The sequence below is a fragment of the Erinaceus europaeus genome, chromosome 12 (assembly GCF_950295315.1).
Source record: "Erinaceus europaeus chromosome 12, mEriEur2.1, whole genome shotgun sequence".
Lineage (NCBI taxonomy): Eukaryota > Metazoa > Chordata > Mammalia > Eulipotyphla > Erinaceidae > Erinaceus > Erinaceus europaeus.
In genome coordinates this window covers 82,904,395-82,929,345 of record NC_080173.1, presented here as the reverse complement: position 1 = coordinate 82,929,345, position 24,951 = coordinate 82,904,395, and the positions used below count along the sequence as shown (strand labels likewise).

The 24,951-nt window shown below is 51.6% G+C and overlaps 1 protein-coding gene across 2 annotated transcripts in view; it reads right to left on the bottom strand.

Moving 5' to 3' along the window:
* Positions 1-19,440, bottom strand: part of PITPNM3 (PITPNM family member 3) — a 117,647-nt gene extending 98,207 nt beyond the window's left edge. For both annotated transcript variants that reach the window (XM_060204196.1, XM_060204197.1), the window contains exon 1: positions 19,278-19,440. In XM_060204196.1, coding sequence (XP_060060179.1) covers positions 19,278-19,299 — 22 coding nt within the window. In that variant the 5' untranslated portion in view covers positions 19,300-19,440. The remainder of the gene's footprint in view (positions 1-19,277) is intronic.
* Between the last annotated feature and the right edge of the window lie 5,511 nt (positions 19,441-24,951).

The following is a 24,951-nucleotide window of genomic DNA, read 5'->3' as shown; positions in this document are numbered from 1 at the left end:
ATTCCTATGTGCCAACTATTTTGCACATCTGGAATTTAAATTTTGGGAAAAATCAATACCATTGGTAATTACCCCTCTAAAAACAAACACTCTGTAACGAAACTAATAGGAGTACATGGACACAAATATATGTGATGATTTTGTGATTCAACAAATCACTTAGAATTCTTCCTGAATTTCTTTTTTTTATTTTTAAAATTTTTATTATTTTTTAATATTTATTTATTCCCTTTTGTTGCCCTTGTTGTTTTACTGTTAGAGTTGTTATTGTTATTGATGTCGTCATTGTTGGATAGGACAGAGAGAAATGGAGAGAGGAGGGGAAGACAGAGGGGGGAGAGAAAGACAGATACCTGCAAACCTGCTTCACCGCCATTGAAGCGACTCCCCTGCAGGTGGGGAACCAGGAGCTCGAACCAGGATCCTTAAGCGGGTCCTTGCGCTTTGCGCCACATGCGCTTAACCTGCTGCACTACTGCCTGACTCCCCTATTTATTTTTACTTATTGTCCCTTTTGTTGCCCTTGTTGTTTTATTGCTGTTGTAGTTATTATTGTTGTTGATGATGTTGTCATTGTTGGATAGGACAGAGAGAAATGGAGAGAGGAGGGGAAGACAGAGAGGAGGAGAGAAAGGTAGACACCTGCAGACCTGCTTCATCATCTGTGAAGCGACTCCCCTGCAGGTGGGGAGCCAGGGCTCAAACTGGCATCCTTAAGCTGGTCCTTGCGCTTCATGCCACATGCGCTTAACCCAATGCACTACCGCTCAACTCCCCCCTTCCTGAATTTCTATTAACTGTAGGTGTATGGCTTTATTATTTTTTTGCTTGTTTTTTGTTTGTTTGTTTCCATGGTTATCGCTGGGGCTCGGTGCCTGCACTATAAATTCACTGCTCCTGGAGGCCATTGTTTCTCATTTTTGTTGCCCTTGTTGCCTTTATTATTGTTATTCTTATTGTTGCTGTTGTTAGATAGGACAGAGAGAAACCAAGAGAAGCAGGGAAGACAGAGAGGGGGAGAGAAAGATAGACACCTGCAGACCTGCTTCACCGCTTGTGAAGCGACCCACCTGCAGATGGGGAGCCAGAGGCTGGAACCGGATCCTAACGCTGGTCCTTGTGCTTCACACCATGTGTGCTTAACCCGATGTGCTACCTGCCTGGCCCCCTGTGGATGTGTTTTTTTCTCAACCAATAGATAGTAAAGGTAAGAGATCTTATATCACATTAACACACAAACCCATCCCCCCCACCCCCCTTCACCCCCATATCTAAATCTCTTCCACTCCTCAAAGGCAAGGATGTGGATCATCAAGAGAGTCACATTGCCATCTGCCATCTGGTTCCTGAGTTTGGGATCCTGAACAGCCAGATTTGGTCATAGCGGGTTCACCTGAAGATTACCTAAGTCTTTTCTGCTCCTGAGTTTGAATAAAGACAAGCTGCTAGAGATGGTGCCCCTCCCACCTGTAGAGTTTGCATTGCACACACACACACATCACAAAGGTAAGGAACACCCTGTTTGCCAACCCCCTCCTTACAAAAAGCATATGTTAGAGCCCCAGGGAAAGAGGAACATTCCAAAGCCTCTCACTTTCATCATCCCCTCCACAGCCACCATTCAGCTCACCATCCCCAGGGAAAACACATTCCAACTCTCTGTTGGCACCTGCCATGGGCACCCCAGAGGGGAGAAGAGGGCAGAGAGGAAGGCCACAAGGAGGAAGATCCAACTCCATGTGGAGAGAATATTTTCCCACCTAGAGGCAGCCAGAGAGTCAAGGGGCTGGGGACCATCCAAGAGAACTGCCAGGGACACTGCAGTGACTAGGGAGTCTGGGTGGAGCCCCTTACAAAGCGGGGATTCTACAGAGGGATGAGAATGCAGACCCAACACAAATAAGCAGAGAAGGCAGTTGCCGCAGTAGAAAGTGCTCTGAAGAAAAGAAAATATTTCTTTTTCTACTTCCACCATGTTCTCCTGTCTCAAGTGCATCTTACGGGGTAATTATAGCCTGAAGAGTAGACAGGCATGAACAAGAGGATCTGTACAGCCGCAGTCTTCAGAAGAACCGGGCACCTATTCCAGAAACAAGCAGAGTCAATGTGCGCCCTCCCCTCCCCCACCCCGCAGAGCCCTGCTGTCTCCTCTCACAGCCACCCACCCTGACTGTTGACTCCCCTTTGCAGTGAAAATAGCTGTGTTTGAATTGCTTTTCAAAGCCATATTTTCTTTTGCTTACTGTTATTCTTCTGATTTTCAAAATGCTTCCCTGCCTCGGTTTGGAAATGCAGACTCTTAAGTTTGTTTAACTGCCCCCACAAGACCTTACTTCCTCTCTGGCAGGGGCTACTCCAAAACCAGCTCCAGAAAGGTGGGTGTCAAGAGAAGAAAGGAGGCTGTCTCAGTCACCTACCCTTATATGAGAAAGAGCCTAGAGAGCAGAATATATTAAGAAGCAGCTGTCACCTGGCTTCAGGCTGCCCCCCTTAAACTTCCTCCATGTGAAGAATTCTTAGCAAATGACAAAGGTCATGGAGAAGAGAAGAGAAGAGAAGAGAAGAGAAGAGAAGAGAAGAGAAGAGAAGAGAAGAGAAGAGAAGAGAGGGGAGGGGAGGGGAGGGGAGGGGAGGGGAGGGGAGGGAAGGGAAGGGAAGGGAAGGGAAGGGAAGGGAAGGGAAGGGAAGGGAAGGGAAGGGAAGGGAAGGGAAGGGAAGGGGAAAGGGGAAAGGGGAAAGGGGAAAGGGGAAAGGGGAAAGGGGAAAGGGGAAAGGGGAAAGGGGAAAGGGGAAAGGGGAAAGGGGAAAGGGGAAAGGGGAAAGGGGAAAGGGGAAAGGGGAAAGGGGAAAGGGGAAAGGGGAAAGGGGAAAGGGGAAAGGGGAAAGGGGAAAGGGGAAAGGGGAAAGGGGAAAGGGGAAAGGAAAGAACAATGAACAGAGTAGTGCCAAGAGGTGTAAGGGGAAGACCTTTCCTCAGAGGAGTCAGGGGAGGGGAGGACTAGAGGATGAGAAAGAGTGAGACACACTCAGTGTGAGTGGGAACAGGTGTGTCCACACAGGCTCTTACACACACACACACACACACACACACACGTGAAAGTGGACAGACACAAGGTGTAGATCTGAGCTTTCCCGAGTGAAGGAATTTCAGAGACAAGGTTGCACTTGGCACATCCACTGAATAGAAAGAACCCCACTCGGCAGGAATGAAAATGAAAGACAAGCCTAAGAGAAGGGTGGAAACCCAGAGCAGGTGATTTCTCTCCATCCAGAGCCTGTCACCTGCACACTTCAGAAGGAGAGGGACAAAAATTCCCAAGGGGGGGAGCAGAAAGTCTCCTGGGTGTTGGAGGGGACATAGGTAAGGGTTCCTTCACATATGGTCTTTAGAGTCGGATCAGATGAACACTGAAATCCTAAGGTAGTCCTCACAAAGGTCTAGAAGTACAGTCTCTCACGGGGGCCAGGTGGTGGCACACCTGGTTGAGCATACATATTATAATGTGCAAGGAGCCAGGTTCAAACCCCCATCCCCCACCCACAGGGGCAAAGCTTTGCGGGGGGGGGGGGGCAGCAGGTGAAGCAGTGTTGCCATCTCTCTGTCTCTCTCCCACTCTACCACCCCTTCCTTCTTGATTGCTGGCTGCCTCTATCCAATAAATAAATAAAGATAATTTCTTTAAAAAAGTGTATGGCAGAGTCCTTTCCCATACTTTGCTCTCTGTGTTTTCCTGTGTCCAGCACATGGTCCCCTGCACAAGAAGGATGAGGAGAGTTTGGCAAATAAATGGATAAAAATGATGTGCTGAGTAAATATTGGGTACCAGGCACTGCTGGCTGCTTTACTGATGTTATCTAAAGTGATGCTAAGTAAGCCAGTGGAGTGGGTCTCACGAATTCTCATCTTACGGCTAAGGAAATAAGGGACCAGTGATGTGAAGTCATGTGCTTGAGGTCATGAAGCTAATAAGAGATGGAGGGTGGCCTTCATCCCAGCTCCATCTGACTCCAGGGGTTGCTCTCAGGACCACCACATCGAGTGCCCTGTATCAGAACAAAGGGGGGCGGGTGGTGGCTCACCTTGTTGAGCACACATGTCACCATGCACAAGGACCTAGATTCAAACCCCTAGTCCCCACCTGCAGGGAGGGAAGCTTCACAAACAATGAAGCAGATCTGCAGGGCTCTTTCTATCTCCCCCCTCCTTCTATTCTCTTTCCTCTCTGTCCCATCATATTGAAAAAAAAAAAAAAAAAAACTGAAGGCAAGAGTTAGGGGCAGGGTCTAAATGTTATCCTCTCTCCACCACCTGCTCTCCTGGCCAATAGTGACCATCCAAACTGCTGGCCTGGGGGTAGGTGATCTGGCAAGCTGCTCACAGAGGTCCTAAGCCTTGGTCAGTTGTCCAAGTCTAGAACCACCTGCCCACTAGCTCTGTGAACCAACCAGTGTCTGTGAGAAGATCTAAAGGTGTGTCTACATTCCTCTGGAGAGGTATCTGTCACTGTGCGTGCGTGTGCGTGTGCGTGTGCGTGTATGTCTACACTCCTTAGAGGGTATGCCTCTCCTAAGCCAATTCCTAGAGATAGGCACAACTACTCCATAACTACTCCTCCTGCCCCACCCCCACTCTCCCTCTCTGTAGCCCCCCAGATATGGGTGAAGACAAGTAAGGAAGATTAGAGGGACCTGGGAAACAGCACAGCAGTTGACACAGCAGACTCTCATGCCTTGTCTCAGAGATCTCAGGTTCAGCCCCCAGTACTACCATAAACTATAGCTGAACTATGGTTTAAACTATTTAGTTTAAAAGAGGGAAGGGAGGAAGGGAGGAAGGGAAGACCAGTACAAGTGTTTTTAGGGCAACGCAAGCCTGTGTCCAGCTCTGCCACTTACTAGCCCACAAGCTAAAGCAAGTTCAGCTCTCTGGGTCTCATCTGTGAGACTGATGGCATACTCCTTACTGTAGCCAGGAGGTTTCAGTAAGATCACCCAGTCCACAGCTGCTGCAGATGGTATCCCTCATCAACTTCAGGATGGAAGCTTAAGCCACCTGCACCCAGTGGGACTTCCAAACCGTTTCCAGGGACCTGTCCAAGGCTGCAGAGTCCCTTCTGAGTCCTCCAGGACCCAATGGACAACAACCAGGGAGCTCGCTTAAATGGGTAGAGCAAAGGGATTTGCATACCTGAGACTCTCAGCTCGATTTCTGCATGTGTCGACTCTCAGCTCGATTTCTGCATGTGTCGGAGTGGTGCTCTGTCTTCTCCTCCCCTCCCCGCCCCCCCGCCATATGAAAACTGTCTTTACCTCATATGAAATCAAGAAAGCCAATCTTAAACAGAAAAAAGACCCAGGCTGTGTCTTCCAGCAGACACTGCTCCCACCCACTGCCACACTTACTCAAAACACCTATATAAGAGCAAGAGAGGAAGAGCTAACACCCCACCAGGTGCCCTAAACTCTAAGCAGAGCCCCAGCTGGGCCCTGTGAGCAGAGGCTGCTGGGAACCATCCCCACTCTCTCCTGGCCCACCTACGCTGCCTGCAGGTGCAGTGTGATCTGAGTCTGCCCTGTCCTGCGTTCCCAGCATGAGCATGGCCAGAGGTTCTACTCGCCATCACTCCTTCTGGAGGGAAGACAGTGCTGGCATAGTCAAGCAAGGGATGCAGGCACTGGTCACTCTGCCTGGGCCAGATGGTGCCTGGGAGGAAGAAGGGAGACAGGTGGGGGCAGAGCTAAACTGGATAAATCCTATTGCTGGAGTTCCAGCCTGAGAGTCCAGCCTTGCAGGACGCAGGATAGACACAGGATCAGGCATCCTTGCCTCTATGCTGAATTCTACACACCCTGTGTCTGGAAAGGACAGGTTCCATCTCCCAAAGGCAGAGATCCAGCAGGCAAGAGGACCTGGAGGTTTTCTTGGGAGAAGAGTCTGAGCTGAGCCTTAGAAAAAAAGGGGGGTTTTGAATAGGGTTAGTCAGACTGGGGTAGTGTGGGAGGGAGAAGGACATGAAGTCAAAGCAATTTGGTCATTTCCAGAAGCTAAATCTAAAATTTTCTCTGGCTCCTCAGAGCAGGAAAGGTGACCAGGATGTCTGCTGTGTTCAGGTTATGCCTACCAATTCCAAGATGTCCAGAAAGTCATGGGCATAGTACAGAGAAGAGAAGCCTGCTGCCTATGGCTATGTCCAGCATCTGTGTCCAGCCCTGCCTAAGGCCAGGTCTGAAACCATGGTCTGGCATGCCTGCAGAAGTCTAGCTACTGGGCTGTCCTAAAGCATTGCAGGACATTCTTTGTCTTGTCAATCTCCCAACACATCTCTCCCTTTTTCCCTCTTCCCTCTCCCTCTCCCTCTCTCTCTCACAAATTCCTGTGACAAATTCCTCAAGCTCTAACGCCTCATAGTAGGCCACCAGACTGGGCACTGGGAACCATGGAGAAATGTGGAGACGAAACCCATACATACTGCCCTCTCTCACACACAAAGAACTACACACTCGTACAGCCTCACACAAACAACCCAGCCTCACACACATACATAAATAGCCTCACACACGTAGAACTACACACTCTCACACATACAGACAACCTCACACACATACACAGCCTTACACACACAGAAGCACACTCATATAGCTTCACACACAGCCTCATCTACACAGACACACACACACACACAAACCACACCTCTAGAATCACACTTCACTGCTCCTCAGTCCTAGTCAGGGTCCCAGAGACCCCAGGGGTTCAAATGCAGAATGAACACTATGAGGAGCTCAGAGTTCTGGGTGAGGTTGCACACAAGAGAGGTGACTCTAGTCCACCTCCACTTTGTCCCCCCCTCCAAAGCCTCATGGGAACCACTGTCCCACTCCCACATGAAGCTGGTTCAAATCCCACCTCTCGCATGTTCCATCCAATGGTCTAAATGAATGTCATAACCTCACCCTGTGCCTCAGTTTCCCTCTCTGTAGAGTAGGGTGATTATCACTTGATACAGGCTTGCTCTGAGGATTAAATGAATTAATACAGGTGTACCCCACTTTCTAAAACTCTATGTCAGATCACTCCCTTTTAAAAAAGGGCAGGTCTGGAAGGTGGTGCACCTGGTTGAGCACGTTATTACAATACTCTAGGACCCAGGTTCAAGCCCCCAGTCCCCATCTGCAGGGGGAAAGCTTCATAAGTGGTGAAGCAGGTATGCAGGTGTCTCTCTGTCTCTCTCCCTCTCGATCACTCCCTTCCCTCTAGATTTCTGGCTATCTCTATCCCATAAATAAGTAAAGATAATAACAAAACATAAAAAGATTGGGGGCCAAGCAGTAGCACAGTGGGTTAAGCACACACGGCACAAAGCACAAGGACTGGCATAAGGATCCCGGTTTGAGCCCCTGGCTCCCCACCTATAGGGGGGTCACTTCACAAGCGGTGAAGTAGGTCTGCAGGTGTCTATCTTTCTCTCCCCCTCTCTGTCTTCCCCTCCCCTCTTGATTTCTCTCTGTCCTATCCAACAACAACAACAACAAGGTCAACAAAAAATGGGAGAAAATGGCCTCCAGGAGCAGTGGATTTATAGTGTAGGCACTGAGCCCCAGCAATGACCCAGAAGGCAAAGAAAAATAAATAAATAAATAAATAAATGCTAGTTCCTGTTTTACTCATCAAAAGAAATCTGCAGGGGCCAGGCAGTGGTGCACCTGGTTAAAAGTACACATTACCTGGGGCCCTATTCAGGGAGTCCTAAGATTCCCAAACAGACATGATGGGCCTAGACCTCAAATAAATCCCTCTCTCCATTGTTACTGGTCATTCCTATCTGGAACAACATAATAGATCCCTTGGTGGGCCCCCATAGGACCTTGCCCTCAACTTGGATCAACAATGGTAGAGAATGTTCCATCCTCTGAAGGAAGGCTGGACAATATACTCTATGCTACACCTGAAGAAGATCGGTCCTGATATTGGGGCAGCTTGGAACGTTCCTACTTATGACCACAGAATGTGAGCTCAGATTTACAGGGATGCAGAGGTCACATAGGCTCCCAGGCTGAATATGGGCCCCAGATCACATCAAATCAATGGGGTTTACAGTCAACAATATGTATACACCTTTCCCATATTTGGGAGCTACTCTCTTCCCTGATCCAGCTTTCTGGTCCTTCTGCCAGCCATGACATCACCTCCCCAGACAATAATTAGGATCTACCTGCATATTAGATTTTAGGCTCAGGCAAAAAAACAAAACAAACAAACAAACAAAAAAACACTAGTATAGCCACAGGCCCTTTAGAATATAACTAAAATATGCCTACTAGAGCCCCCCCCCAACTCTTCATCTGCACTATTCCAGCCTTTAGGTCCATGATTGGCCAACAATTTGTTTGGCTTTGTATGTTAACTCTCTTTTCAGTCACCAGGTTCCAGATGCTAGCATGATGCCAGCCAGACCTCCCTGGACAGACAACCCCACCAATATGTCCTGGAGCTCTGCTTCCCCAGAGCCCTTCCCCACTAGGGAAAGAGAAAGACAAGCTGGGAGTATGGATCAACCTGTCAACGTCCATGTTCAGCAGGGAAGCAATTACAGAAGCCAGACTTTCCACCTTCTGCATCCCACAATGACCTTGGGTCCATACTCCCAGAGGGTTAAAGAATAGGAAAGCTATCAGGGGAGGGGAGGGGATACGGAGTTCTGGTAGTGGGAATTGCATGAAGTTGTACCCCTCTTATCCTCTGGTTTAGTCAATGTTTCCTTTTTATAAATAAAAAAAAATAAACAAAAAAGAGCACACATTACAGTGCACAACGACACAGGTTCAAGCCCCTGGTCCCCACCTGCAGGGGGGAAGCTTCACAAGTGGTGAAGCAGGTCTACAGGTGTCTGTCTCTCTACCTCCCTCTATCTTCCCCCTTCCCTCTCAATTTCTGGCTGCCTCCATCTAATAAATAAAGATAATTTTTAAAAAGAAAGAAAGGAAGGAAGGAAGGAAGGAAGGAAGGAAGGAAGGAAGGAAGGAAGGAATAAAGAAAGAAGTTTGCAGAAGTGAGTTGTGCCTGTGCCCCCGAGGGTGAAGCACGACACCAGCAGGAGTGTGTTCTCAGCAGCTGCTGCTCCAGAGGCTGCAGGAGTGCTCCCTCCAGACTCCTTCCCGGAACTGCCTTCTCCAGGCTCTGGCTTTATCATCCCACTCCCGCTTTTGGATGTGACAGTTATTTCAGGCTTAATGTGTTATTTGGTATGATTTGATAGGCTATTTTGAGGGTCTGGGGATACTCAAAAAGTCTTTCCATATAAATGAATGACAATTGCCTCTTTGCTTTATCCCATTTCGGCTTAGAAAAGATTGCACAGGAAGCTCTACTTTCCGATAGGGAGAAAAACCTGTATCTGAAAGAGCTTTAGCATAGTGCCTCGTAACCAACCGCTGCTATAAAAGGGCTGGTTAAGTAAAATGAATAGATCATGGTCATCTAAGGACTTTTATTTGGTTCTTCATGTATGGAAGCTCCCAAGAACAGGCCCCTCCCCTCCTCGGGCCCCTGGAAAGTCAAGACAGCAGAACAGGAAATGTGAGGACCTAGTGGGAGTTGCACTGTTATGTGGAAAACCGGGAGGAAATATTATGCATGTACAAACTATTTTACTTGACTGTTGACTATAAACCATGAATTTCCCAATAAAGAAATTAAAAGGGGAGTCAGGCGGTAGCGCAGCGAGTTAAGTGCAGGTAGCACAAAGCACAAGGACCAGAGTAAGAAATTAAAAGGCGCCCCCATCACCTACCCACCCACTGATTCATGGGACCCCTCTCCAGGTCTCTAGGGTGTGTCTTGTCTGTTCCCCAAATAGTGCTCTGCCTAAGGTCAGGATCTGTGTTCTCCATAGCCTCCCTCCACCAGTCTGGGTCCTAGGCACAGGCTGCTACTAGAACGCCCTGTGCCATGCTGTTCCCTCCACACACGACACCCCCAGCCTTTGCTCCAGCAGGTCCTAATACCTGAGCTGCCCTCCACTCCCCACCACCACTAAGTCTCATACAGACTTAGGGATCTGGAATAAGCTGGAAGCCTTCCTTGAATCCAAGGCTGGCCTGGGTACTGGCCTCTGCTCTCCTCACACCTGCTGTGCCCTGAAGTGTCCATTTGCACACTGGGTACAAGGCTTGCCTGCCCCACTGAGATATGAGTTCTCCCGCAGTAGATTCCTAGTGGGAATCCTGTCCACGGCTGGGCACAGAGAAACCACTCACGATGCTCAGCATGGCCTAGCACATGGGGAGACCCTCAGGAAAGTGTCCTACAAGGTGTGTCCGCATGCCCCCTCTCTACATCAGAGTTTGGGGACTGGACCCAAATCCATTCTTAGTCTTCAAGGGCTATGGGGCCACCCAGGGAGGAAGGAGAGGCCAGGAGAAGCTGCTTCCAGAAAAAAACATTATTGAAGGAAACCAGTGCTGGTCGGGGGTTGGTTGCTATAGAAACATGTCCTAACTATCTCCCAAACTGCTACATGCGCCACTGGTGAGCCTGTGTGCCCGGCTGTTTCAGGGGACACACCAGGAGCCCCCAAAAGAGCCTGTCTTCTGGGACCCCCCGACACCAGGATCCAAGATACAGGGACAACCAGGCAGCTCCATTTATGAGGTTGTCACTCCAGGCTGCAGAATTATCCTGAGGGTGACCTCAGGGCTTGAGACGAGTCACAACCCAGCTCTGACCTCAGCCACAATCAGAACCTTGAACTGGCCACAGATTCAACCATAACCCCAACCAGGGAACCAACCACATCTGCCTTGACCCTGCCACCAACCCAGCCACAAACATGGCAGCCCACCAGCCACCAAGTGCACCGATGCTGGTTGGAAGCAGTGCCAGCCAGGTCCACTCAAGGGGCTGTACCAACTAACTTCAAGAGTGTTTCCACTACTAACACTAAACTCTGGGGAATATTTTATACTATTGCTTGGTGCTGCCAGGAAGGCCAGTGGACAAGACTGTGCTCCTGCTCTCAGATGAGGAAACTGAACTTCAGAGAAGGAAGTTGACCTGCCAGAGTCGTCCTCCCTATTCGGAGGGTGGAATCAGAACCTCCATCTCTCATCAGGATGCATTTGGCCAAACCAGTTGCTTTAAAGATGTGCTTTTGAAGACCTGCTGGTATCTCATAAACATGCCATTTAAGCACCCATTAATTACTTTATTTAGCAGATAATTAGTGATTAATAGCTTTGGCTATCTATTGTACTTTCATTTTGCTCTGCCAATTCAGCTCCCAACAGTTCTGAGTTATTTGGAATCATTCTCTCAAGGCCCAGATGTCCCCCACTCTGTCCCACCAGACTTTTGCTTCATAAGGAAGGAGCTTTCTCTCTCTGTAAAGGGAGCCCCGTGGCACTTGCCACAGTGCCACTGAAGGCTGAGTCACCTGCAGGCCGTGGGGGTGAGGAAGCTTAGTGGATGGGGCAGAGACAGAACCTTCTCAGCCATCCCAAACCCCTTGTGGAGAGCTGGGAGCAGAGATTTGGGATGTGGGCACCCCCAACAGGGATCAGGGAGGCTGGACAAGGGCAAGAGACTCCTGGGGGAGGGGGAGGGGGGCTAGGGGCTCTTTTGGAGACCATCATCGCTTTGAGCTGTCCAGTCTCTTTAGTAAAAACTTCAAAGGCTACCACCATTAGCTGGAAGCAAACAGCAACAGAATAGCACCCCCCCACCACCACCAGCAAGGACCAAGGTGACCACAAGTAGGGTTCCATACCACCTGAGTCCCCTGGGTTACTACTGAACCAGGATGAGGTCCAGGTCCTCGGAGCCTTTGGTGCCCAATTGCAGTGCTCCCCACGACCCCAGAGGCGGGGCTGTCTGATGTTGTCCTGACTGCTCCAGATTATACTGGCTGAGAAGGAAACAAAAAGGCAGCAAGGGATAAACACCCCCCACCCCACTCCCCACGGGCAGTAATGGAAAAGCTGAAAATAGCTCCTGTACCACAAGGGATGATTCCAGAGTTGCTCAGCTGGGACTAGCCTCCCATGGGGGGGGGGGGGGGGTTGGAGGCAGGAAGTGTGGACAAGAGGAGAAGAAGCAAACCCTAGGGAGGTGGGGTGGGGGAGAGGTTGAAGCAGGCTCTGATCAGAAGGGCAGTGCTGCCCATCAATTTGGAGTAGCTAAGAATAGGTCAGGGGTATGTGGAGGACCAGTGCCCACAGATGCTCCAATCCTCCCAAAGACAGCCTCCCAGGAGGGCTGTAGTGTTCCCCCTCCCCAGGAGAGTGGGCCCCTCTGGATCCCGCACACCTAGGTCTCTCCCCAAGGAGGTCAGGAGCACAGGATGTGACGTGCTAGGCAAACACCCGGAGCTGAGCAAACACGCGTCAGCAGCAGACAGCTCAGGAGAGGCCTTGAGATCCACCAGAACTGCCCCTCCCAGACAGAGCTCAACACATTTCTATTTTTGCTTTCAACCCTTGTTTGGCATCCCCAGCGAGGCCAGCAGACGGCTACTTCCCTCCCGGAATAATGGGTCATCTGGGAAGGGGAACACCTCCTGGAAGGCCTCCCACACACACACCCCAACCCTGGGTCTGTTAATAAACAGGCTGCTTCTTACAAAGGCAGGAAGATGAAGCTTTGGACACCGGTCCCCTCCCCTGAACTTCCCCTGTCGAGGCATCATCTCTGAGCTCTCCTGCTCACCAGCCTGGAGCAGAACCTCACCCAGACACCCAGAGCACAGCCTGACAGAGAAGCCCCACTTGCCGCCAGCTAGACCAGACCATGCACACTGACCTCACCACAGCGGCCACAAGCCTTCCCTGTGGAGTCTCAAATTCACACCGCCCCCCACAGGCCACAGCCTGAACCCTGACCAGGCTACTCAGACTGTGACCCTCACAAAGCAGTCTCTAGAGGGGACCTGGGGAAAGCGAGTCCCCTTGGTGGGGCCCCTTTTGAGGACCCAGTTCCCACCCCAGGTCTACTGGCAGGCAGGAGACTCCCCTCCCCATGCCCCTCCCCAAGAGGGGGGTGCTGGCCACACAGCTGTGCAGGCCTCCGCAGGCAGCCACGGGGCCCTGGAGGTGGCATTTACCTCCGGAGTGACTCATTAAGACTCCCATTCCTTTGCAAAAGGGGGTGCGATTTAGCATTTTTCTTTTTCTTTAGAAAACAAGAATTTAAAAAGAGAGAGTGTAGAGAGATTTGAGGGAGTAGGTGGGGAGCTCAGAGCTCATTTGATTCCCAAACTCATTTGCTATGCATTCTCTTCTGCCCGCTCTCCTCCCCCCAGAAATTCCCGAGGCCCTGACCACCTCCTTCCAAGAGACTCCAGTAGGGCAGATCTGGGGATGGGCTGAGCCTGGAACCCCCAGGAGACAAGAGCAGTCCATGACCCTGCCTTCAGCTCTCCAATCTTCCCCATCCCCACCTCACTTCCAGTCCTGTGTGTTAGGAGATAGAAGCAGATGAGCCCCCATCCGTGCCCCCTGCAGCAAAGCCAACAGGGAAGGAGGGAGGCTGAGAAAGAAGAGCTGGGGCCAGGCAGTGGCACACATTAAGTGCTCACATTACAGTGTGCAAGGACCTGAGTGCAAGCCCCTGGTCCCTGCCTGCAGGGGGAATAGCTTCACAAGTGGTGAAGCAGGGCTGCAGGTGTCTCTCTCTCACTCTCTCTTCCTATCTCCCCAGCCCCTCTAATTTCCCTCTGTCTCTACCCAATAAATAAATAAACAAAAAAAATTAAAGGAGAAAGAATCAGGTTTGACCAGGAGTAACTTAAATCTTCATCTGATCCTGAAGTCTTCCCTACCTCCTTCCCGTTACGCAGATGAGAAAACTTTGCAACACAAAGTCAGCCAGCAGAGCAGAGCAAAAGCCCTTCTTTGCAACACAATCCCGGGAATGCTGTGAATCCAAGAACAGAAGAGATCTCAAGTCGAATTCCAGCTCTGCCTCTACCTCGATGTGTGACTCCAGAACCCAACACTCCTCCCTCAAATGGGAAGGATGGACATCCAGCCTGCCTCAGAGACGGGCTATGGAGCCAGGACTTAGGAAAGCATGTTGAGGACAGCTACCAAAAACCAAGCTAGGCTGTTCCCAGGATGCCCACCTCTGCCCTTGTCCCTCCCTCTCTCGAACCCTAGAGAATTCTGGGCACCTTGAAGGAGGACCTTTTTGCCAAAACAGGTAAGGCTGGAAGGTCTCTAAGCCTCTTTCAGTCAGGAGCTTTCACAATATACCAAGACACAAAGGTGAAAACAACACACCTCAGGCCAATCCGACACAAATCGATCGTCCTAGGAAAGAAACTCTGACCATGTTCTCAAGCTCTGTGTCTCACCCCTAGATACCACCCCTCACCCCCCTTCCAAAAACCAACCAGGTCTTGGAAGCCTTCAGCTTCAGTAGGATATTCTGGGCCCAAGGGCACATGCTTGAGACGATGGGACTTCCAGGTGCACTGTGGGGTCTTTTGACTCATGCAACCACAGGAGAGTCAGGGCTGAGGGACAACAAAGGGTCTCACACTGGGACCTGCTGGGACCTGCTGGGACGTGCCAGATCTCTTGTGGTGACATAGCTCAAAAGAGGAACAAGAGACCTGCCCAAGCTCCAGCACTCCTCCCGATTGCAAGGAAGTCTGGGAAGGCTTTCTGGAGGCAAAGTTTTAGGAAGGCCTGAGTCAGGACTCTCCTATGGGGCCTGAGAAGGTAAATTTTACAGTCTCCTGACAGAGCATGAGACCCTGACTAAGACATCAAGCAAAGCAATACTGGCACCTTAATCTTGAGAATTTCTCAACATTGTGTCTCAAACCCCCCTGACACTTTCCCTGAATCTTAATAATTACACTTCTAGTGTCTTTCTCGAGCCCCCAAACACTACCTCCTCCAAGAGGTCCAGCCACAGGCCCCTGTCCCTAAAGAGGGCCTGACTGGCTTCAGATGGTCAGAGGGTGGCCCAGCAAGGTCCAAATTGAGTCTGGAAGTGCAGGTTCTAGGACCAGCATGTCCACCACTTTTCCTGGGAACCTGGACAAACACCTACCCCTCCCCACATCTTAGTGCTTTATGTCCATGAAACTCTGAAAGCATCGCTCTCCAGCTCTGGCACTGTCAAGATAGTATTTCCCTAACTTGAATTACAGGCTTTGACACACTCAACCCACTGGCACCACCCCACCACCACCACTCCCCCCACCCCACCCTCACACTGAGGCCAGCACCTGGGAGCAAATAAACTGGTTCCTCCAGCCTGGAAGGCCCAGCCCTGTAGCCCCAGCCTGGCCTCAGCAGTTGTTTCCACCCCAGCCTGAGAGATTCCAAGACCCTCTTGCCTTCTGGTTCTGTTCCATCTGGCCAGGTGCCTCCTGTTTGCTCTATCCCTGGGCTGGCATACACCCCTGCAGCCTGTTAGGGTGCAGAGCAAGAGTCCAGAGGTGTAGAGAGAAAAGGGGTACAGTGCAAATGGCAGGAACTAGAACCAACCTTTCCCAACAAAGACAGCTCTGCCAATCTGCCTCTCCTGACCCTTCTGGCAGCCCTCAGATAATAGCTGATGTGGGATCTCTGCAGTCATGTCTCTCTAGAGTTCCTCTCAGTCCTCTTCTTGTAAGAATCCTCTCCCCCGGCCTCCCACCCCTGCCCAGCCAGGCCGATTTTTCCACCTTAGGGCATCTCCAGTCAACTCACCCTCATTCCCACTCCACAGCAGTCCCTCCACACTTGGAGCTTTTCCAATCCAAGCTCCTTAGTCATTGTTATACCAGTTCCCTCTCACCCCACCCCCACCACACACACACACCTGGAAGCCTACTCTTAGCCACCCTCCTGTCTTAACTCTGCTAGCTTTGGAAGCCCAACTCCTGCAAAAGCCCAGCCTTTACTGGTTCAGGGCACCTGTCCTCTCTGGACCCACTCACAGTCTGTCCATGGCAACTTCATGCTGTAATGTATGGCTTCCTAAGCAGAGCTCCTGCATCCTCCCTGACCCAAGCCTTCACCCTCCCTATATCCAGCAGGCATCCCTCAGAGTCTCTTGTCCACCTTCTGGAGCAGTCTTTCAGGACAAAGACAAGGTCTCTCCTTATCTTTTTCTCCAGACTGGCATCATGCAGGGGACCATAAGGATTCTGGTTCACGTACTTGATACCTCCCCGAATCCTGGAAGCCTGTTTGGGATCTACCTTTCCAGACTTTTCTGGGACCTGATCACATGTTCTCTTCTGCCTGGATTCCCCTGGCAAACTATAAGGCCCTCCACCTGTGAGTGTTACCATCATGGCTAGTTGCTGAGGCTGTGCTCTGTTCATGTCAAGGGACTCCTTTCACCAGACCACAGTATGATGACCCTGGAAGCATGCACCATGGCGGTCCAAGCCCTCATCTCTTTCCTCAAGAAGCAGTCCCTTGCAGAATTTTTAAGAAGAGCACCTCACAGACTGCAGAACAGACCCTTCACTCAAAGGCCAGGCTTCAGCCTCCACTGGCTCTTGGATCACCCCCCAGAGTGAAGACCTGACTACTTCTGCCTATCTGAGTAAGACAGTCCTGAAGAACTTTATCTCTCCGTTACCACCACTTCTCTGGCCTCAGTTTCTCTCTCTTTTAAAATATTTTATTTATTTATTGCCAACATCACAAATCCATTGCTCCTGGTGGCCGCTTTTTCCCGTTATATTGGGTAGGACAGAGAGAAACTGAGAGAGGAGGGGGAAACAGAGATGGAGGAAGACAGATACCTGTAGACCTGCTTCACTTATGAAGCACCCCCCCTGCAGGTGGGAAGTCGGAGGGGGGGGGGCTCGAACCTGGATCCTTGTGTAGGTCCTTGTACTTAGTACTATGTGTGCTTAACCAGGTGCACCACTGCCTGGCCACCTGGCCTCAGTTTCTCTGACTTTAGGGAGGGAAGGACTTAAGCTCCTGATCTCCAAGGACTCCCTCTGTCCTGAAAGCTCACGATGCAGACTCAACCAGTGGGGAAGATGTGACTTTCATACACATGTGGCCACGTGCTATTTCCAATACAAAAGAGAAGAGCCATTTACAAAATGCAAAGTAACCTGAAAAAAGTGAGGACAAGAAAGACCACTTGGGTCTTGCCAGGATCAGACCCAGAAGATTCCTTGGTGTGGCAGCTGAGCACAGAAGAGAAGAGCTGGGAAGATCAATCCACAGAGGAGGAGCGCCTGTGCTGCCCTGGGGGACAGGGCCAAGCATGAAATTGCAGCGGGCAAGACAAAATGTTAGAACAGCACGAAGCACTGGCGCTCAAAACAAGAAAGATTTTTTTTCACCTGTCACTATTCCAAATGTTCACTACCTCCCAGCCTACAAACCAAAGAGCCCACAGACCAACGCAGAAGGACAGGGGTTGCTGAGACCACAGTCCCATTTGCTGAGGGTGGTGGCCTTTTAGAGAAGTGGGGGACCGACTCCATCACTTTGAGTCCTGGGTGATCCAACAGTCTCAGCTCAGAGCCACCTTGAGGGAACTATTCCGTAGTGTCTGTTTGCAGATGTTTTAAAAGGGGGGAGAAAATAGCATTCCTTTCCTCCTGGGATCATCCTGCAGTCAAGTGCTTTGGCACACTGCCTAATAATCAGTGCAAGCTGCAAGTGCTAACTGCTTTTGCCGTGGCAGGGTCCCAGCAGGTGACCTGTGCAAGGGGCGTGCACAGACATGAAGAGAGCAGGGCAGGGCAGTGGTCGGGATACACACCCTGCCATGTGCCCTCTGGGAGGGGTGGAGATGAGTACGACCTACCTAGGCACAGTGGAGGAAGGAGAGAAACAGCCTTTCTCCTTAGTGTCAGCTGGAGGTGCCTCCCTCAGGAGGGGAGAGGGAGGGAAGTGAGAAAAGGGGTGTTTAGATGTGTTCCATGCTTTCTGTATTTCACACAGCCAGCCCCACCCCTGTTGGGAGGGTAGGTTGGAAGTATGTTCTCAGGCACTCCAGTCACATACCCATCAAATTTGGGGGGCGGGGGGAGACTTGGAAGTATACAGGGAATTGGCCCTGACCCAGGGTCCCTGTCAGCATTTGTGTGGGCGGTGGTGAATTTACACACAACCCAGTGGTATTCACCCCATGTGGTATATAGGTGAGTTTACACTCATTCTCATTCCAAAACTGCCACTGCTTATGGCCAGAGGGGTAGATTTCATGCCCGGACACTGCCAAGCCCGAGGGAAGGCATGGCATTTGCCTCCACTACAGGCTGGGTGTGAGTTCACAGCACTGCAGATTCGCACACGGCCAGTCTCACAAGTCAGCCCAACTGAAAGAGAGAGAGAGAGGGGGAGAGGGAGAGGGAGAGGGAGAGGGAGAGGGAGAGGGAGAGGGAGAGGGAGAGGGAGAGGGAGAGGGAGAGGGAGAGGGAGAGGGAGAGGGAGAGGGAGAGGGAGAGGGAGAGGAACCAGACCAGGCTCAGGCTCAGGCTCAATGCCTCCAGGTGGCCGGTGGGGCCTGGGGCTTCCCTCCAGCCTGGCCTCCCAAGGCGCCATCAGGTCCCCGGGGAGCAGAGCTGAGCCTCGGCCCCCCTCCAGCTCGACTGTGCCCAGCTGCGGGCATGGAACCCAGTAGAGGTTGGTGAATGAGCCTCTGACTGAATGAATGAATGAACCAACGACTAACGCCCACTCCCTCAAGCCACGGGGCTACACCCCCCCCACCACCCCAGTCTACAGGAGGGCAGAGCCCAATGGTGCCAAACCTCCAGAAACGGCCCCACCTTCAGCCCTCCGCACCTGAGACTCTGCCCCCCAGGGTGGGGGTGGGGGGAGGGCTCCCTAGCCAGCGAGGCTGCACCGAACACCCCTCCTTCGCGAGAAGAAATCTGGGTCTCCTGACTGAGCTGGGGGGGTTAGGGGAGGTGTCGCGTCCTGGATAGAGCGAGCGTCAGGACCAGGGGGTGCGTCCTGCTTTTGCATTTGGGGGGCGTGGGATGGAACGACTGTCGCGCGGGACGTCCCCTTCTGTCCCTGCGCCGGGTCCGCCCGTGGCTGCGGGAGGGTGGTGGCTGCGCTCGGCGGCCGGACTGGACCGGGGCGCCGCAGACCCGGCAGGCGGGGGCCCCGCGAGGGGCACGAGGTGTCCCGCGAGGTGACTGGGGCGCGGGAAGGACGCGGGGTGCGCGGAGCCCCTCTCCACGCGCCACCCACCCCGGACCCCCCAGCCCCCGCCCACCTGCGCCAGGGGCGGGGGTGCTCACCTGGGCCGGCGGCCCCTCCCCGCGCCCGCTCTCCGGACTCCCCGCGCCCGCCCTCACCTGCACAGCCCGCCTTGGCCATGGCCGGGCCCCGGGCTCCCGCTCGCCGCCCGCCCGCGTTCCTCGGGCTCCGGCCCCGCGCGGACTCCTCCGAGCGCCGCGCCCCGCGCCCCGCGCCCCCGCCCCGCGCGCCTGGGCTGCCGCCACCGCAGCCGCTGCCGCCTCGCCGCTCCCTCCCGCTCCCTTAAAGGCGCCGAGCGGCCGCCGCGCCGCGCGCCCCCCCCCTCGCCCGCCGCCGGGAGGGCCTGGCGGAGCTGGGCGCCCCACACCGCCCCCGCCGCCCCGCTCCGGCCCGCGCGAGCCCCGCAGGAGGGAGCGGCCGCCGAGCCCCGCGCGGAGCCGAGACCGTGGCAGGGACACTGCGGGCCAGACCCAGAGGGGGACGCGGGCACAGAGACCGTGCCCGCCGTGGGAGACACTCCCGGGCGGCGAGCATAAGAGCGGAGAGATTGGGAGAGACATGCCGAGAACAACAGAGACGGGGCCCCGGGGGAGGGGCAGCCCGTGGTGCTGGTGAGAGGCCAGGAGGGGATTCGCTCAGGGAAAAGGTCGCTCCAGGGGCCACAGACAAAAAGTGAAGCCCTCCAGTAGCCTCCCCCCCCCCTCCCGTGCCTGGGTTCTGTACCACTCCCACCCCCCAACACACACACACACACACACACACACACACACACACACACCTTTTCAAGTAGAAAGAGTAAGAAAGAGAAAGATGCCACAGCACTGTAGCTTCCTTCAATGCGTTGGGGGCTAGACTCGAACCTGTTGTAGCACACTAACCAAGCGTGCTATATATATATATTGCCTCCCCAGCGCGTCATTCTAGAATCTGACCTAGCCTCCAAGAAGAAGAGGTTTCTGTGCTCTTCATGCCCATGAACATGTAAAACACAGGCAAAGCCTGCCTGGAAGACCAGACCGGACAGTTAGGGGGTGGGGGGCCTGGCCGCAAGCAGTACCCTCTTTTAATTCTCCCGAAAATGTCTTTTTGTGAACAGGGCTGTGGCTCTTTCCTAGTGGCAGGTAAGTGTGCACAGACCAGCCCCTAAAGGGGCACAAGGTGGGCAGTTGTTTTGAGGTCCTGTGCAGTTAGACATTGGTCACCATGGGGGTGATAGGGATGGTCTAGCAAAGAGGAGTTAGGAGCCTGGCATTATGCTCAGAGCTGTCCAACAGTCAGGTGACTTAGCCCACAAGGACTCTGTGAGGTGTCTGTATGGCCCCTAGTTTGCACTTAAGGAATCAGAACTGAGAAGAGTTCCTGCTCGTGACCTCACAGGCTTAGACTTCAGGCCTGTGTTTGTCCTCTGTGTTCACTGTACTCACCCTTCACTGCCAGTCAGACACAGTCAGAGGCCTGACCAACTATTGTAATGTCCAGGTTTGGCCACTGACTTCTGCATGTGAGTAGTCAGAAAGGAGACTACCAGCTGAGAAGCAGCAGACCCTGGCCCAGGAGCTGGTACCATGGGCTTAATTAAAAGCATGAGGTTCTCTTAATGCTTTTTCAGCCACCAAGTTCCAGATGCTACCATGATGTCAACCTGACTTCCCTGGGCAGACGACCTCACCAATATATCCTGGAATCCCACCTCCCCAGAGCCCTGCCCTACTAGGGAAAGAGAGAGACAAAAAAAAGGGGGGGGGCTGGGAGTATAGATCGACCTGCCAATGCCCATGCCCAGTGAGAAGCAATTACAGAAGCCAGACCTTCCATCTTCTGCACCCCATAATGATCCTCGGTCCATGCTCCCAGAGGGATAAAGAATAGGAAAGCTTCCAAAGGAGGAGATGGGATATGGAACTCTGGTGGTGGGAATTGTGTGGAATTGTGCCCCTCTTATCCCATGGTCTTGTCAATATTCCCATTTTATAAATAAATTTTATTAAAAAACATGAGGTTCCAAGTCTGCTCCCCAGCACTGCAGGTGCCAAAGTGATGCTCTGGTTCTCTCCTCTTCCTTTTTAATAAATAAATACTTTTAATTTTTTATTTTGAACTGGGACTTCAGAGCCTCAGGCATAAAAGTCTCTTGTATAACCACTATGCTACCTCTCAGCCCAAGAATTTCTTGAAATACAAGAAAAAGAAACAATAAATCTGTTTCTGAGGAGATACCTAGACCTGGCCCCAGTGTGTGTATGTGTGTGTGTGTGTGTGTGTGTTACACAGGCAAACACATTCTGCTCATGGACGATGCTTCCTGAGGTAGAAACTGAGTTCTGTGCCACCATTTGCCAAGTCACCACAAACCCTAAACAAGGTCTGGGAGAGGATGTGTCTACCTGATGGAAATAGACCACCTACCTCTCCACTTCTATTTCTCAGGTGGGAAGACAAAGTGCCTGAGGTGAAAGGGACTTGTCATAGGAGAGCCCCCTCCTAGGCTCCATCCATGGCTTCCTCGTCTATAAACCTGCACCACAACCCTGCCTCATCTGAAGCATAAACCCATGGAGAAGCCCAGATGTCCAGTAAGGAGTGTGGAGCCTTAACACAGATTCCCCCACCCCCACCCCCAACCTCTAGAGCCGCTCCTGTCTGCCTGCTCTGCCTGTTACCAGCTACCTAGGAAGTTCCGGCCCTGCCCTCAGACAGAGCAAACACACCAGCACTCAGAGCCATTAGATTAACTGGTGGGAGTTAACTTCCGAGTCAGAAAAATCACCCTTAATTGAAGGAAAGGAATAACTAGCAATTTAGAAAGGTTGACCTCCGCTGCCTACAGGGCTTTGTGACAAAAGTGACCATATTAGGGTCCCCCCCCATGGCCGTTATCTCCTCTCACCACTATCTCCCACTTCTGCCTCCTGAGTGACCAGCCAAGTATTAACAGCCCAGGAAACGGAACACGACATGTGGACAAATAGGAGAGCTGCAGGCAGGTGGAGAGTGGGAGCTGGCTGGAGCAGCCCCTCAACACTCCAGGCCAGAGGCCAGGGCATCAGACCCAGACAGGTGGAGTCCACACTTAGAAAAGTGAGTAATAGTTCTGGAAGCCAGCATAGCCCAGGGGAAGGTAGTCTGGTCAGTGTGTATGCTCCTTTCTTTGACTGGTGCAATTAGGTATTACCATGTCTGCAGGGCCTGGGGACAGGTATGGCTGCCTCTCAACATCCTGAGGGTGACTTTGTGTACAGTACAGTGGTCAGGAGCAGGGCAATGGGCTGGCCAAGTGGCATCACCGTCCATGGATGATGGCCACCAGTGAAGGAGGCTGGGGCAACACAGGGCCCACTCAAGCCCTTCAGCATCTGGTTTCATTGCTGTGGAGCTTGTTTCCGTACTGATGTGGGTGTGACAGGATTTCGGAAAGCAAAACTCTAGAGACTGGGGGTAGGCTTTTTAAGAAAGGAGGAGGTTGTCAGGAAGGGAAAAAAAAAAGGGAGAGGCTGAGTGGAAGTGGGGAGCAAGAGGAGGAGGTAGCTGTGGAGGTAGCAGCTGCTCTAAGGAGAGAAACTGTGGAAACTTGCTGATTGATAAAGCTTTTCATAAGTCCTTTGTATTAATAATACTTCTTTTTTGGTGCTATTATTACTTCTTTTTAAAAATCTTTTATTGGGGGGGGCAGATGGTGGCACACCTGGTTAAGTGCACACATTACCATGCACAAGGACCTAGATTCAAGCCCCTAGTCCCCACTTGCAGTGGAAAAGCTTCACAAGCCATGAAGCAGGGCTACATGTGTCTCTCTGTCTCTCTCCTTCTCTATCTCCCCCTCCTCTCTTGATTTCTCTGTCTCTACTCAAATAAATAAAGTTAAAAAAATTAATTATGGTGGCAGAGATATCATAGTGGTTATGCAGAGAGACTCTCATGCCTGAGGCTCTAAAGTCCAGGGTTCAATCCCCCACACCATCATAAGCCAGAACTGAAGAGTGCTTTGGTAAAAAAAAATAATAAATAAGAAATCTTTTAATTTTTAATGAAAGAGATATACAGACACAGAGAAAGACCAGAGCACTGCTCAGCTCTGATTTATGGTGGTGCTGGGGATTGAACCTGGGGCCTCAGAGCCTCAGGCATGAAAGTCTTTTTGCATAACTGTTATACTGTCTGTCTCCCCAGCTCAGTGTATTATGATGATGATTAATAACCAGAACACTGCTCAGCTGTAGTTTGTGGTGCCAGGGATTAAACCTGAGACCCTGGAGCCTCAGGTCTGGAAAGCTTTGTGCATAGCCCTTATGCTATATCCTCAGGCAGATGCTTCAGTGTAATAGACAGTGGGACCTCTGCTCCTCTACCCACGGAAACAGCAGTAATAGTTCACCTCTTCCTTCCACTTTTGCAGTTGGAGCTTGGCTGTGTGTTTGATGTCAAGAACTGTTGAGATGTCCTCAAGCAAGCCCAGTTGTCTCTTTGTTACACCCACACCACGTACAAAGTAGGAACTGAGTGAAAATCCAGAGCTGCCTCTAAGACTGGCACTTCCGTCTGTGCTCCTGCACATCCCATTCTCAAAACAAGCAAGCAACAAGCAAATGCAGCTGCTCTGACCTCGGCAGCTCACTTCCCAGTCCTGGCCCCGCATACCATGTCGTTTAGTTACAAGAGATTCCAGAACTCAAAAACCAAACACAGTTGTAGATGATAAGGCACTAAAGAAGCCACAGCTCAATGGGGAACAATTGCCTGTGGTTCCTGGTAACTAATGCAGCAGTGTTGACAAGTGAAGGAAATCATAATCAGATTATGTAAATAGATTATGTAACAGGTGGTGGCCTTATCTGTACCCAGTGCACTTGTTACAGCTCTTGTACACCTTGCCGCAGGTACGGCATTTCATGCAAGCTCTGCTTCTCTACAGGGTCCTTTCTTGGGACGCCAGTGAGATTCTGAGCTTTTCCCACAATGGCCAAGCACCATGGAAACAGAGAATGGCTGTGTTGGAAGATCCGGAGGGATCATCTGCTTGCAAGCCATCATGATTCATTTTGCTTTAACCTGAGAGGCACATCACAGTGTGTAATAGGATTAGTGTCCCCCTTCCTCCTCTCCTGAGGAGGAGGGCACCTCCTACCAGTCTGGGGGGACAGTGTTCTTTTTCTTTAGTTTGCTTTAGTCTCTTTCTTTCTCTTTTTTTTTTTTTTTTGCCTCCAGGGTTATTGCTGGGGCTCAGTGCCTGCACCACAAATCCATTGCTCCTGGAGGCTATTTTGTCCCCCATTTGGTTGCCCTTGTTGTTGTTATTATTGCCATTGATGTTGTTGTTGGGCAGGACAGAGAGAGGAGGGGAAGACAGAGAGGGGGAGAGGAAAACAGACACCTGTAGAACTGCTTCACTGCTTGTGAAGCGACCCCCTTGCAGGCGGGGAGCTGGGGGCTCAAACTGGGACCCTTAACACCGGTCCTTGTGCTTCACACCATGTGTGCTTAACCCACTGCACTACTGCCTGACCCCCTGCTTTATTCTCTCTTATCCTCATCCCCCACTCCATCCCTCTTCTCCAAATGTTGTGTGTTTTTCCAACCTACTTCCAAAACTACTCCCTCCTCTATGTGCATGCAAACATTTTACTATCTGTGTGTGTATATGTGTGTGTGTGTGTGTGTGTGTATGTGTTTTAAATATTTATTCCCTTTTGTTGCCCTTGTTGTTCTATTGTTGTAGTTATTATTGTTGTTGTCGTTGTTGGATAAGACAGAGAGAAATGGAGAAAGGAGGGGAAC